A 15,041-nucleotide genomic window follows, 5' to 3' on the forward strand; every position below is an offset into this window, starting at 1 on the left:
GACCGCTTATCTCAGTCACCAAAGACGTAGACGATCTGGAAGTAACTCACTAAAATAGCAATTTATGGTAAATCTGATGGTTGCACACAAAGCTAAGAAACCACCACCATCACCACCTCACCTTACATTACAGATGATTCAAACTTAAGGTGGCCATATTTTCGTGACTGAAATCGGGGACATTTATTGCGTGACTGATATGGGGGAGGGGTTTAAGGGAAGGGGCTGTCCCCCTCCCCCCTTTGGAAATTTTTAAGTGCCTAAGGTGCTTAGATGTAAAATGGTGATACTTTGAAGCACTTTTAAATCAATTCTATTTTCAAATATGTAGCTTTTACTTAAATGAAATCCACCTACTTTACGTGGTTCTTTGAGAGCTTATGATTTTCTCATACTCAGACTATAAGTGTCGTTGTGTCGCCGTAGTTGCCATTTATACGGTCGAAAGAGTGCTAGGCTAGATCGATCTAGCATATTTTTAACAGTGTTTACACTGGCCCACTGAAATACTGGTTATAAGTTCCGTTCTGCGACTGCACACTTGACTAAATTTTGTTTTTACAGTTATTTTACTAATAATGTGGGATATTTTCGAAATTCCTGAACATTTTGACGAATCGGGGACATTTTCGGGGACACTTGTTCATCGGGGACAGCACACTGTAATCGGGGACTGTCCCCGAAAATCGGGGACGTCTGGTCACCTAATTCAAACTATATGTGCTCCTCTTTGTTTACAAACAGTTATGATCTTAGTGTACACGACAGTCAAAGTGGTAGTATCTTATGTCTATGCTTTCACAAAATTCTCGTGGAACTAGTCTAAACACAATTTAATCTCCCAAAAAGAAGTACATCGTTTGAGAAGACTGGGTAACTATTATAAAATCTAGGCCTAGACTGTATGGTTAAGATTCAAAGAAACCACGAGAGAGTTGTGATCGCATGTTACCGTGGAATGTGTGATATGATAATTTCTGAAATATGTCTAAGGTTGGCCAGGGCCAATGCTCGCACTAACTTGTCCAATATGCCAAATTCAAACTCAATTGCCTGTCCTAGGCTAGCAAGGCCCACGTCGAACTGCAACTAAGTATAGTCAGTATTGCGAAGTTCGGCATACTGCGAAGTTCGGACACCCTAAGAAATACACGATTTCACCATGAAAACCGACAGGAAGAGCCAAATTTCACCAAAAAGTACGAAGCTACAGTTATTTTCTCTCAAAAATGACCCATGTGCAAGAAATTACTTACATATTTGTCAATAAAATGACGAAGATCTATGAAGTCTGTTATAATTACTAAAAGAGCAACTGCGCCACCAATTTTATCACCAACGCCGCACTGTGGGTTGCGTGTCCGAACTTTGGCCGTGTATCGTACTATAACAAAATTCTGCCACCATATCAAGGATATTTTCAGGTGATTTATACCAGAAGATTTAGTTTTGGGGTGTTTTAAGTCTTAAGTGTCCGAACTTCGAAGTCACCATGCTACTATATGTAAGGGTTACTTGTAAAGTTATACTACATGTCTAAGTTTGGACAAGAGCTATTTTCATTCACAATGATAAGGGCAACAACAAAATCGTATTCAATATATTTGCACATGAAAAATTAAGTCATAAAAGTTATAACTTCATTCAAAACAATTCCTTTTGTACATGCCAGGTTACTTGGATGTCAAACACAGTTGGACTGAACTGGCCAGATAAACCAGTAGGTTTTCTTGGGTATACCTCTGACTTCAAAAGATGCTTTAATTATCGCATAAACCGTATAAATATTTGGGAATATTATCAGATTATATATTTTCATTAGGAGCCATAGCAAAAGATGCTATGGCTGAAGAGGATCTGGGAGATGGCCTTGCAGCTATAAATGTCGATCAGCTCAGTCGAGATGTGAATGCCCTCGTCCAAGCAGCGGCCGATATAAATCCACCATTTGAGAGTGACAATCCGGAGGATTCTACTTGTCAGGTACAGTAGTAAGCTAGACAAGCTTGTAGCAGATAAATCTAGGGTACTTAGGCTAGGTTTAAAGCCACCACAAAGATAACTGGCCAAGCCTTTACCCAGTGTTTAGAGTCTAAGCCTCGGGTGTTGTGTCGGTATTAGGTCAGATAAAAAGTAAAAGATAATAAGTTTGAAGAATTTTGAAAATATTTTATTTTCTGGTACATTACTTTGCTATTGTAATGTCATGGTTACACATCTAGATTTCTGAACGGCATACTAATTATATCATTCCAAATTTCATATTTTAGACATTGAATTCTGGCAAGGACGATGGAATGTCGCAACTGTACTTTGGTACGTCCTACGTACAGTCTTCTTCGACAGAGGATGGTCAAACCGTCAGCGAGAGCCACCGGTCATCAAAGCATTTCAACAACTCGGACAAACTAATGCAACAATTGAACAAAGGTAGCTTTAGTTTTTTTCTGGTAAAAGTACCCCCTTTCATGATGACTGGTGTTTCATTTGGTGAGATGCCTTTTTTTTTGGTGGGAGGCGGGTTAGCGAGTGTGAAATTATGAAGCAATACTACATCTGCTGCACAGACCTACCGTTTGTCAACCTGCTTGATTCAAATTGAATAATACTTTGTCCTTTTAACCCTCTAGGAACAGTGTACATCATTCCTAGCCAGTACCCTTCAAACAGTGCATCAAACTCTTACTTGCAACAAGGCAGCAATCAGACTCCACATTTTCAGCCAATCTTGCCCGCTACTTTGGCACCATCCGCCCACCATTCTGGGACAAATGCTACACCCCCTGAACTTCCTGAAGAGAGTGCGACTACCCTGGGTGCTTCGACCCCCGAACTGACATCAGATGTCGCGTACGGTTCGTCCGAGAGAAACGGCCAATACTGCGGTCCATCTGTGTCCCATTCAGCTTCGGGGATTGTTGGGTATGAAATCTGTTTGGCTGCTGTCTTCAATGGCTGCATTATCCGGGGAAAGCATTCTTTGATGGTATGGTCAAAAAATGGGTAAAAGATAGATAGGGCCCATAAAATCAGATCTGCTCTTTAGTCCTCCAAACATCTTTTCCAGTAGTGATGATGTAAGTCTAATTTTTGAAATGTTTACATAATGTAAACATAATGTAGTTATGGACATCGAGGACGAATTTGAAGTGACATAAACAGAAATCTATTTAAGTTCCAGGCCTAGGCCATACCATAAAAACATGTTACATTGATGAAACTACTGTACATGTGAGATATGGCATTATTGGACTTAAAGGATGGTTAACTTGCTAATTAATGGAGTACTCAAGTGATTGTAACCAAAAATATCTCTTGTTCTTGTGTAATCAAATTACAAGATATGTTTATACAGAATTGATGAAATGCCCTTTGATAGTTTTTCACCAGTTTACTCCATTGAGAAGTCAAATAATTCTTTCCTACCTCCTCTCTCGCAGTAGTACCGATATAGATGTCTCTAGCTTTCCGTCCAACGTCGGCCTAAACATAACAGAAGTGGAGGAGCAAGGACCCGACCAAAACTCCATCCGTGGCCAGGTCCAGTGCGACGATCAACGGCATAGGATGGCGTCCTCCAACCCACACACCCAGTTGGACATCCAGGTGCCATCGAACAGCCAATCGCAACTCTTGAACACTCTGACCAGCCAGTCGACTCAAAACCTCCTCAGCCAGCTGGCCCTGTTCTCGCCGGGAAATCAAGAGGGCGGCAACCTGGTCCACCAGCAGTCCAGTCATCTTCAGTCGTTGCTCTCGCCTCATTCCCAGTCGGTCCTCTTGCCGTACCTGCTGAGGACCATGGCCTCCCCCGGGGGGCAACTGAATAGTAATGCCCTGGATCTGAACCTCCTGACAGACTCCACTCCAAGCTGTAGTCAAACTCAGGAGGTGAACTCCGACCTGAACTTGCCGCCACATACATCTCAGGAGATCGGTGGTTTCCACGACCACCAGGAGATGCAGCATCCCGACCTCACGGAGAGTCGAAATAACTCCCGAGCCCTTCAGAGTTACAAGTCCCTGAAACACCCCCAGGTGCTCGGCCTCGACCTCCCTGTCCAGGGAACCTCCGCGATGGAGACAGACCCAGAGCTGTCTACAATAGCGCCCTCTATCATTACCAGCTCCATTCACAGCCTCTGTCTTCCTGCGTCGGGCGTCAACAGCAACGCTCTGAACTCTGGGAGTCTCTCGTCCGGGTTGAACTGCCACATGAATGTCCTCGCCTCGTCCTTGGTTCAAAATGGTTTGCAGCTCTCCAATATGATTCCTTCTGTCGGTCAGTCTCATATATTCCATCTTGTATTTAATTTGTAATCAGCACTACCTAAAGGCCATAGGTTGACATGCAGTGTCCTCAAAAGTTTTTGTTGATCTGTGACATATCAAGCCTATATAGTCAACCTTTAACACTTACGCAGGCTTTTAAAGTTTAGTAGATAACTAATTCAGTTTGTCAAAAAATATATATATGTATCCTTACATAAGTGTTGCTCATGAATTGGTTGCTAATGAATTGGTCGGGACTCTCCCTCCCTTTGTATTTTCAAGAGACAACTTAAAACATTTCTGTTTGATTCCTAGTTTTCATTTTTGTCTTGGTTTCCTTTGTCTTTTACCTACTTTGTGAAGCGCTTCCTCCGTTTGTATTTTCAAGAGACAACTTAATACATTTCTGTTTGATTCCTATTTTTTTTTCCCCCCCCTTGGTTTCCTTTGTCTCTTTCCTACTTTATAAAGCGCTTTGAAACGTTGTATTAAGCGCTATATAAATGTAATTTATTATTATTATGATTGTTTTGTGGTTTACTCATCTCATTCTAATCTGGACATTTCTCTTGGTCGATTCTTTAGCTAGGAGTGCAGGCAACGCACCGAACGATGTCGATCTCCAAAGCCTGGCAATGCACCTTTCCGAAATCAGGAATAACGAAGCCAGGATCTCCGAGTACCAGGTCGAAACTCAGGACGCCACCAATCAAGAATATTGTAAGATATGTTTGATCGTGTTATGATCGTGTTATCGGTGATTTTTTATTATGTCGTTAAACATGCAAGACAGTGGCGGAGCGTCCATACAGTCAGAGGGGGGCGGATGCCCCCCCCCTGACGGACTCAAATGGACTGCTGACGCCCTTTTCAGCTTTTTACCACTTTTTACTTAATCGCGATTATTGACTTTTTTATGGCGCTCTCAAATACCTATTGACATGTGTCACATTTTGTTGGTGTAATTTTCTGACAAAATGGCTATGACACCTATTTATTCTTCGTGTATCTGCAAATAAGCAAGGCCCGGAAAGGGTCATTTCCAGCAACCTGTGGTAGCGCTCCTCTTAGATAGTGTCGGAAGCGCCCCTACAGACCATTCTCGCCCCCCCGCCCACCAATACCCCTAGCTCCGCCACTGATGCAAGATATGCATCTGTTAGCAGAGACAAATTGCTCGCAGCCTAAGCTCTGTGCCAACCGGCTATCCAACGAACAGTTATTCTTACATTTTTGGATTTGGTTAACCATTTGGAAAACCATACCAGATGGATTAAAGACTATGGATTGGGTGAATTTTGAATTAGGTTTGTCTATTTGGAAGACCTTTTTGCATTAGGTTAACCACCTGGAATACCATTGTAATTATGTATCCAACTGTTGATATCCACACAGCCAACAGAAGATGCACTGGACAACAATTCAAGAAATTTCAAAAAATAGCTGGTATGCTTTCTTTAATAGGGTAATTAAGAAGGTTTAGTATTTGCTTACGTGACACACTTTTGAAAGGACATTGTTTAACAGGAAGAAACCTTTGATTTCCAAATTTCTGTGGGAAGGTTGATAACAATGCCTAATTGGAGGACATTGTAACAGGAAGAAACCTTTGTTTTCCAAATTTCTGTGGGAAGGTTGAACTTGTGAAGGACAATAATGCAGAGATAACAATGCCTAATTGGAGGACATTGTAACAGGAAGAAACCCTTTGATTTCCATATTTCGTGGAAAAGAATAACAGTTTAATGACAATATTGCAGAGAGAATAATGCCTAAATTGGAGGACATTGTAACAGGAAGAAAACTTTGGTTTCCATGTTGGTGTGTGAAAGTTTAACTTTGCTATTTTTCTGGCATTGCTAGCTCAAGTTTGTGATTTTATACCCGAAATGAACTTGGGAAGCAAACAGTAACCTTTTCTTATTTTTTTATTTTTCTTTGTCGCTTTGATAGAAACTTGGATGAGTAGAAGGATTGGCACAAACTAAATTTTGATGCAATGCTATCAGTCTAAACTGTAGTTCCATTAAGCTTTGAATGTTTGAGAAATGACCCTATGAAAAACTGGGGTTCACTAAGTAGTTTAACTATCCAACTGTTGACATCCACACAGCCAACAGAAGATACAGTGGACAACAATTAGTTCAAGAAATTTCAAAAAATAGATGGTATGCTTTCTTTAATAGGGTAATTAAGTAGGTCTAGTATTTGCTTACATGACACACTTTTGAAAGGACAATGTACAAGGCATAGGCGTAGGAGGCTGGGGGGCTAATTTATTGTAAAAATTTGGGCAATATACTGAGAATTTTTTGGGCACCTACTGAAAGTAATATAATTTGCAATGTGTTTTTCTATGGTTAAACTGATACTATTATGGTCATTATTATTGTAAGAACTTGCCAAATAATTCTAACCAATATGGAAGAGTAATAACACGGAAAATGATTGTATGTTATTGGCATGCGATGTAATAACTGATGAATGCCTAATAAGATATGCAAATAAACATGCTGAGTGCGCGCGTAGAGCGTGCAAAAAATTTTGGTTATACTTTTCGGGCAAGTTGTTACAGCCCCCGCAAATCAAATAAGGCTCCTACGCCTATGGTAACAGGAAGAAACCTTTGATCTCCAAATTTCTGTGGGAAAGATTAACTTTCGAAGGACAATAATGCAGAGATAACAATGCCTAATTGGAGGACATTGCAACAGGAAGAAACCTTTGATTTCCATATTTCGTGGAAAAGAAAAACATTTTAATGACAATATTGCAGAGAGAATAATGCCTAATTGGAGGACATTGTAACAGGAAGAAAACTTTGGTTTCCATATTTTTGTGTGAAAGTTTAACTTTGCTAATTTTCTTGACAAGTTCAAGTTTGTGATTTTATACCCAAAATGAACTTGGAGGCAAACAGTAACCTTTTCTTATTTTTTTATTTTTCTTTGTCGCTTTGATAGAAATTTGGATTAGTAGAAGGATGGCACAAACTAAATTCTGATGTAATGCTATCAGTCTAAACTGTATTTCCATTAAGCTTTGAATGTTTGAGAAATGACCCTATGAAAAACTGGGGTTCACTAAGTAAATGGACTGAAGTACATAGTCTAATAACAGACCCATTAGGTCAGTTTGTCAGGTGCAACAAAAAGCTAGTGCAGAAAACATAAGACTTTTATGGTCTCAAACAGCATGTTTACAATGTATTATTACAATGTGGTTTATTTCACAGAAAATGTTTTACGTTAAGTTATTAGATTTCACAAAACGCTGGATTAACAGAAACTTTTAAGGTCTGCACTTAGGAAACAACAATCAACAATCATCATCATCATCATCATCATCATCACTACCATCATCATCACTATCATCATCATCATCACCATCATCATCATCATCATCATCATCATCATCATCATCATCATCATCATCATCATCATCATCATCATCATCATCATCATCATCATCATCATCATCATCATCATCATCATCATCATCATCATCATCATCATCATCATCATCATCATCATCATCATCATCATCATCATCATCACCATCATCATCACCACCACCACCACCACCACCACCACCACCACCATCATCTTCATCATCATCATCACCATCACCATCATCATCATCATCATCATCATCATCATCATCATCATCATCATCATCATCATCATCATCATCATCATCATCATCATCATCATCATCATCATCATCATCATCACCACCACCACCACCACCACCACCATCATCATCATCATCATCATCATCATCATCATCATCATCATCATCATCATCATCATCATCATCATCATCATCATCATCATCATCACCATCATCATCATCACCACCACCACCACCACCACCACCACCACCACCACCACCACCACCATCATCTTCATCATCATCATCACCATCACCATCATCATCATCATCATCATCATCATCATCATCATCATCATCATCATCATCATCATCATCATCATCATCATCATCATCATCAGTTCATCACCATCATCATCATCGTCATCATAATAATCATCATCACCACCACTACCATCATCAGTTTTCCTGTACAAAAACATTCCAGAGTCTGAGGTGACGTTCCATCTGAGGCACTGTACCTTCAGTCATCCATTACAGAAGTTTGACAAACTTTGGACGTCACATGTGAATTTTTCCTCTCTGCAGATTGTGTGCAGTGTGATGAATCTATGCCTCAAGCTTGCCCACAGCACGGTCCACCAAGGATCATCACAGATAACCCGATCCAGAAGAGGGCCCAGATTACTCTTCCATCTTGCCTGTATCTGAAGAAGTCCAAGGTCTCAAAGAAATTCTTTGGTAAATGTATTTTTTTTCCGATTTTTCTTATCATTTCTGAATCCAGTAAGTACATCCCACTTACAACAGTTTTGTTTATTAATGTTTTCTTTATTTCAGGAAAGTAAGGTGGTGGTGGGGGGGGGGGGGTTGCCCTGTTTTGTTAAACTGGTCAGTTTTTTCTTCATAAAATGAAATTCAAAAATGATGGAACTGCAAAGATATTAAGAAAGACATACATCATTGCTATTTATTGCAACCTTCTAGATTTCAGATGTTGGCATGTTGATCGTTTCAGCTTAATTTGTTTACATGGTGATAATAATAAGGTAACACTATCTGAGTATGAAACAAGACTGAAAACTCGTAAGAATCAACGAAAACTTTGAAAGCCAAAATGTTGTAATCACATTGATGTTTGTCAATTTCAAACTATTGTTGAAGTGTCACTCACTTACTTACCCATTTTTTTCTGTGTTTCGTCTTGTTTTGCTTTCTGTTTTTGTTTTTTTTTGTTTTTTTGGGTGGGGGGCCGGAAATCCAGATGTTGTTTTGCAGTTACATGAGAAAAAGGTGTCAAACATTTATACTGAATATAAAGTATAAGGAAGTAAAAACAAAAAACAAACGAGTAAGTCGGTAACCAAATGTTTAAGTCCTTGCCGAAGGAAACCCAAGAAAGGGCCTATGCAATACTGATGCTGTGTGTAGATGTGTGTATGTGAAAGGTCATTCAATGTCAGCTTAGGTCACTGAAAGTCTCAAACCATGTCAAGATGATATTAAACCACTAATGTCACAAAGAGTAAAAGCTTGGATGATCTACATACTTGCCCAGTATAAGGACCCTATTTGAAATTGGTGGAGGTCAAAAGGTCATTCCATGTTAACTTAGGTCACTGAAAGTCTCAAAACCATATAAAGATGATAACCATAAATGTCACAAAGAGTAAAAGCAGCCTGGGATGTTCATCTTTAGTCGACATGCAGGTCTTCAGGCTGATGCCTCGAGTCAAAAATGGTTAAAAAATGTGTAACACAAGACTTCTTTTTTGACAGATTGGCCAAAAAAAATGTCCACCATCATTTTGTCTAGTATATATGCATTTTTTGATATAATTTTGGGAAAAAGTTTTTCATTAATCTGTAATGGCTTTTGTACCTTTTACTATCCATCCCTACTACAGGTGTCTGGGCTAAAGAGATTTTGAAGGTTGGGTGTAGGTTCGGCCCCCTGGAGGGAACTTGCCTGAAGAAGCTTCCACCCGAAGTAGACAGTCTCTCTCCTCTGCTCTGGAAGGTCAGTGATTATCGACTTTTGTCGCATCCGTCGATTTCATTCGCCGTCTCTCCTTGTTGACATAAATGATGGAAAGTTGATGGGGGATATGATAAAAGGGAATTTGAAATGAGCAAAAATTTAAGCCATTTTTGGCTACAAGAGTGCCCTCAGGAGTAGTAGTCCTGTGCTCTTCCAACTGACCTCTCTAGCCCCTTAGTTGAAGACGATCCCTTTAATAGCCATTTCTATGCTAAGAGGGCCAGTCAAATGCCACGGTACCTTGTATACCGGGGGAACCAGGGAATCACAGCCCGATCTCATCCGATACGACCCAGAAAGCTGCAGGGAAATGATAACCCACAGACTTCTTTATGTCCTTGTCGTATTTATTATGTAGTGCAATGGTTGAATTATACAATCAGTTTCCGAAGAATAGTGGAATAATACCAGGGATCACAAGGATAAAGAGCGAGGGCATTGATAGGCCTATTTATGGATAATAAGATTAATATGAATATTGATAAGGCAGATTAGAACAATACAATAGATAGATAGTTGATTGCAGAGACTACTAAGAAAGTTTCAAGAAAATAAAAAGTTTAAAAAAAAAATATTGTGGAATAGAAGTCCTGGAGAACAAGGATGTACAACCAAAAAAGACAAAGAGATAACTGAAGACAATATGCCGGCAAAGGAGGCCCCCACTTGGAGAATGAAACAAGAAATGTTTGGTATAATTATATCATAGCATTCAATCTTTGTAACAAAGTTTTCAAAAAGCCCCAAATAAATTGAGTTGATTGTAATCCACAAATTGGTGATTGATGCATAGCAATCTCTTAAAGTTGATGAACTAGAACTTATGCAAATGAATTATGCAAATTATACATCTAATGTTGAACTTTGACTGATTTCCTTAAACCAGCTGTTAAAAATCTCTCACATGATCGGTTAATCTGATTGGTAGAGGGTGAACATGTGACGACAAGGGTGGAAACTTTCCAGCAAATATGTTCTCTGTAGGAGAGATTCAAGAGCTCTCTTCCTCCCTCTGTACGTTAAAATAAAAGCATCGTTGAATCGACCATTCGCTTCGGTGAGCCCTCGGTTTTGTGCTTGCCTCTCATCAGACATCGATTAAATTTTTTTATTCATTTTTTACTCATTATATTTCATTATTTTCATTTTTTTCATTCTTTCATTCATTTTTCATTTTTTTTTTCATTTTCATTATTTTTTTTTCATTTTCATATATTCATTTTTGTTCATGATCTATTTTTTATTCAACTTTATCCTTACAGATATTCCAAAACAGCAAAGTCAAGCATTACCTCTGCGTGAAAGACGAAGATGTATCCAACTGGATGATGTATGTGAAGCGAGCGCGCAAGCTGGAAGAGCAGAATCTAGCCGCTCATCAGATCAACGGAAATATCTATTTCACTTCCAAACGGGACATCCAGGTCGGAGAAGAACTCCTCCTCTGGTACAACAAGGACTATGCGAAGATGTGTGGTAAGGAAAATGGCTTTAAATGTTAAATTTGGGAGCCCATGGCGATTGAACTTGAAAATGGAAGAAAAGAGAAAAACACGGTTTCATATCTTGAGTTGTTGCAATCGTTAAATCTAACTTAGAAATAACTGAAATAATCAATAAAATTCCTCAAAATTGACATCAGGAGAAAAGAAAGATTAGCTGTCCCCACTTCATTTTTCTTTCCTGTTGTAACAACTAATTTTAATGGAGAAAAAAAATTAACAGCAAGTATCAATGTGTTTTTCATAAGGTGTATCAGGGAATTCACATAATGTACAGTGTAATTGACAGAACATTGAGAGGAAGGAGTAAACCAAAATTTTGAGAGGGTTGGGTTCCCTATTGCAGAAATGCACCAAAAGTAAAAATCTGTCAAAATGTTGAAGATTAATTGAATACAGAAAACAAGTGGTGCCTGACTTGTGTTGTTTATACCAGAAAAGCAATTTTAGCAAATATAATCTTCCAATATATAGTCTTCCAATCTTTTTTTTTTAATTCATGATATTGTATTTCATTTTTTTATATATGTTTTTTTATATATATTTTTTTATATACAAGACAATATAGTCTTCCAATCATTTTTTTAATTCATGATATTGTATTTCGTTTTTTTATATATATATTAAATTTAAATGTCTTTTGTCGTGAGTCGAGGTGTGGCTAAGTCAAATGAAACATTTTATCGATCCATCTTTGCAGGGGCCACTCGGATCCCCGAGGACAGCTTCAAGTGCAATCTCTGCGGCCGTCAGTTCAGCTATCGCCAAGAGTTGGACGGCCACATACAGTACCGACATCCGAGCCCGTCGGAGAGGAACTTCATCTGCAAAATTTGCAGCAAGGCCTTCAAGACATCGACGAAGCTGAAAGTCCATTCGTTTAAGCACTCCGGAGATAAACCCTTCCCATGCAAAGTTTGCCAGAAGTCGTTCACCGACAACAGTAACCTGAGACGACATGCTCGAATTCATTCCGGTGAGTCTTAAAGGGATGATTGAGGGTGCAACATTTATTTTGACATTTAAGGTTGAGGAATGACCCTTTATACACCTCGTGGGATGTCAATTAAAGTCTCGATATGTGTTTGCTGATGAATTTCGGAAAAAAAAATCTGTAGCAGATTCAATGTTTCTTATTCTAAATGCACTCTGACCAGCTGGGTTTAATTGAAAAAAGCTGTCGAAATCGAAAGAAAGAAATTTATTTTCTGTTGCCCTTACGTTGCGAACGATTTACCATAAAATCACTGCGACCGCCCATATCAGTATGTTCATTACACATATGTTACCTATAGTACTCGTATCGTCCACTTTTTTTACCCAATTCCACGGAGTTAAAGTCCGAAAACACCTGTTTATTCGTTGCAATGGAAAGAAATGACACAATTTTGCAAGCTACATCAGTAAGACCAAAAGAAAGATACTATTCAAGAGAAAAATTCTAACACAGGCTAGCCAAGAAATTGAAAATAGTCCTATAGGCCTAACGGTCGTAAACAAAACAGAGATATTTGAATTTTATTCAGCTCAAAATGTTTAACGAGAGATAACTCAATAAAAAAATAATTCACATTGCATATAACAGTGTCATTTTCACTGAGCTTTTAGGGCAGTAAGCTGGAAAGGTTGAAATTTAAATTTTGGTAAACACACATTGAGACTTTAAAGTGGCTGGTCTACTCAGTCTAACACACTAGATCAGTTCCTCAGATGGAACAAGACTCAATGGGAAGACATACAAGTTTTATAGCTTCAAATGATGTGTTTACAATGTTTTACACATTTTTCGAGGAAAAGATTTGTTGTTAAATGTGATCCAATGGTGCTCTGTTGTTTATATGAAGGTAAAAGTTGCTACATCTCTGGAATACCCCGAATATGATTACAAAATGATAATGCTAAATACTGATGGCAAGCCATTGTTTTTGCAATTTTAATAACCTAACCCCAAAAAATGTTCTTTAAAGATAATATATATCTTGAAAAAACTAGAATAGCTGTTAGTAGATGCATTACTAGCATTCATGCTTCGTTTTGTTTCTATTTATTGTTTTCCTTGGATTATAAGCGATCCAAACCAAAAGTTGGACTACTTCCAACCTTTCACTGAGTTCTAGTTAATTAGAGAGAGCTAAGTCAGTTAGATCAAGTTAGGCCAACGTAATATCAGCCACAAGGCAGTTATTTTATGATGCTCACCAGTTACCTAAGCCAGGTGGCGTGGGGATGGGGGTGGGGGGGGTGAAGGGGAAAGGGGACTTCAACCCTGGGACCTGGAATCAATCACGGGCCTGTCAAAATATTGAATAGAGAAAAGTTGTCTTACAGAAATATGAAGATTTACAAAAAAAGGGTCGGATGACCTAATCAACTCTCATGTACTTCTGCAGGCGAGAAGAAGTTTGAATGCGGTGTGTGCGGCATGCTGTTCAGGCAGAAGGCGCACTTGGTCACGCACACGGTGACACATACAGGGGAGAAGAAGCTGAAGTGTCAGTATTGTGGGAAGACATATGGAAGGAAGGCAGACCTTTGGCAACATTTGATGTTTCATTCTCAGGAGAAAAAGGTAATTTGGTGGAAAAAAGAATTAATATCGTGAGAACATTTACGTCATGAAATATGAACATCTTTAAGCACACCACACACTGCCTGCCTGATCATGACCCCACTCATCTCCACAATTGTGACCTAGTTTTTGATTGTCTAGAACACCCGTGGACTTACAACCGACCCCATCGTAGATTGTCATCGTATTATGATTGTAGATTGTCATCGTATTATGATCGTAGATAATCATCGTATTATTATCGTAGATTATCATTCTATTACATGTATATGATCGTAGATTATCATTGTATTATTATCCTACATGATTGTAGATTATCATCTTATTATTATTGTATATGATTGTAGATTATCATCGTATATGATCGTAGATTATCGTATTATTATCGTATATGATCGCAGATTATCATCGTATATGATCGTAGATTATCATCGTATTATCATCGTAGATTATCAATGTATTATTATCCAATATGATCGTAGATTATCATCATATTATTATCAAATATGATTATCATCAGATTATTATCGTAAATTATCACCGTATTATTATCGTAGATCATCATCGTATTATTATCGTAGATTATCACTGTATTATCATCGTATTATTATTGTAGATTATCATCGCATTATTATCCCTATGTGAGCTTCAGCTCACACGCAGCCCTCATCACATCATCTTTCATTGTCTTTCGTTACAGCACACCTGTAGTGTCTGCTCGCGTTCGTTTCTTCGGAGTCAGCATTTGAAGAACCACATGGTGACCCACACCAAAGAGAGGAACTACAGTTGCAGTTACTGCAAGAAGACCTACCAGACTACGACCCACTTACAAAGACACGAGAACAGCTGCAGTAAAAGATACAACACTCTCGCTAGAGTCACACAGGGTTGACATTATTGAAGGTGTGGATCTTGTGTGGTGAGGTGCTTGGTACATCACCGTGTAACTTCCTTAGTAGAAAACCCATTAAATTTTGACATGCTCGCCACATGTGACACCAATATCAGAAAAAGAAACAGTCACAATCTTGCCAGAGTAACA

General features: G+C 38.7%; 1 protein-coding gene and 1 long non-coding RNA gene across 3 annotated transcripts in view; both read left to right on the forward strand.

Annotated features, from left to right (window-relative positions):
• The window catches only part of LOC139965405 (uncharacterized), a 72,982-nt gene that overhangs the window by 13,521 nt on the left and 44,420 nt on the right, over positions 1 to 15,041 (forward strand). The gene's annotated exons all lie outside the window — the stretch shown is intronic.
• LOC139965348 (uncharacterized) lies at positions 742 to 15,037 on the forward strand. Of its 2 annotated transcripts, none has more exons than XM_071967643.1 (12): positions 742 to 873; positions 1,823 to 1,983; positions 2,271 to 2,430; positions 2,631 to 2,922; positions 3,444 to 4,282; positions 4,858 to 4,992; positions 8,473 to 8,625; positions 9,792 to 9,904; positions 11,188 to 11,401; positions 12,128 to 12,403; positions 13,818 to 13,996; positions 14,697 to 15,037. In XM_071967643.1, the coding sequence occupies exons 2-12, from the start codon at positions 1,843 to 1,845 to the stop codon at positions 14,889 to 14,891; spliced, it is 2,697 nt and encodes an 898-aa protein (XP_071823744.1). In that variant the 5' UTR covers positions 742 to 873; positions 1,823 to 1,842; the 3' UTR covers positions 14,892 to 15,037. The 2 variants fall into 2 exon arrangements, with proteins under 2 accessions (XP_071823744.1, XP_071823736.1); XM_071967635.1 differs by having other exon boundaries at positions 743 to 873; positions 3,441 to 4,282; positions 14,697 to 15,033.

This window comes from Apostichopus japonicus, chromosome 1, assembly GCF_037975245.1.
Source record: "Apostichopus japonicus isolate 1M-3 chromosome 1, ASM3797524v1, whole genome shotgun sequence".
Taxonomy (NCBI): Eukaryota; Metazoa; Echinodermata; class Holothuroidea; order Aspidochirotida; family Stichopodidae; genus Apostichopus; species Apostichopus japonicus.

Excerpts from the sequence above, each read along its gene's own strand:
- LOC139965348 (XM_071967635.1), top strand. The coding sequence starts at position 1,843 with ATGGCTGAAGAGGATCTGGGAGATGGCCTTGCAGCTATAAATGTCGAT. Across the intron at positions 2,431-2,630 it reads AATGCAACAATTGAACAAAG|GAACAGTGTACATCATTCCT; the intron begins GTAGCTTTAGTT and ends TTAACCCTCTAG. Across the intron at positions 8,626-9,791 it reads GGTCTCAAAGAAATTCTTTG|GTGTCTGGGCTAAAGAGATT; the intron begins GTAAATGTATTT and ends TCCCTACTACAG.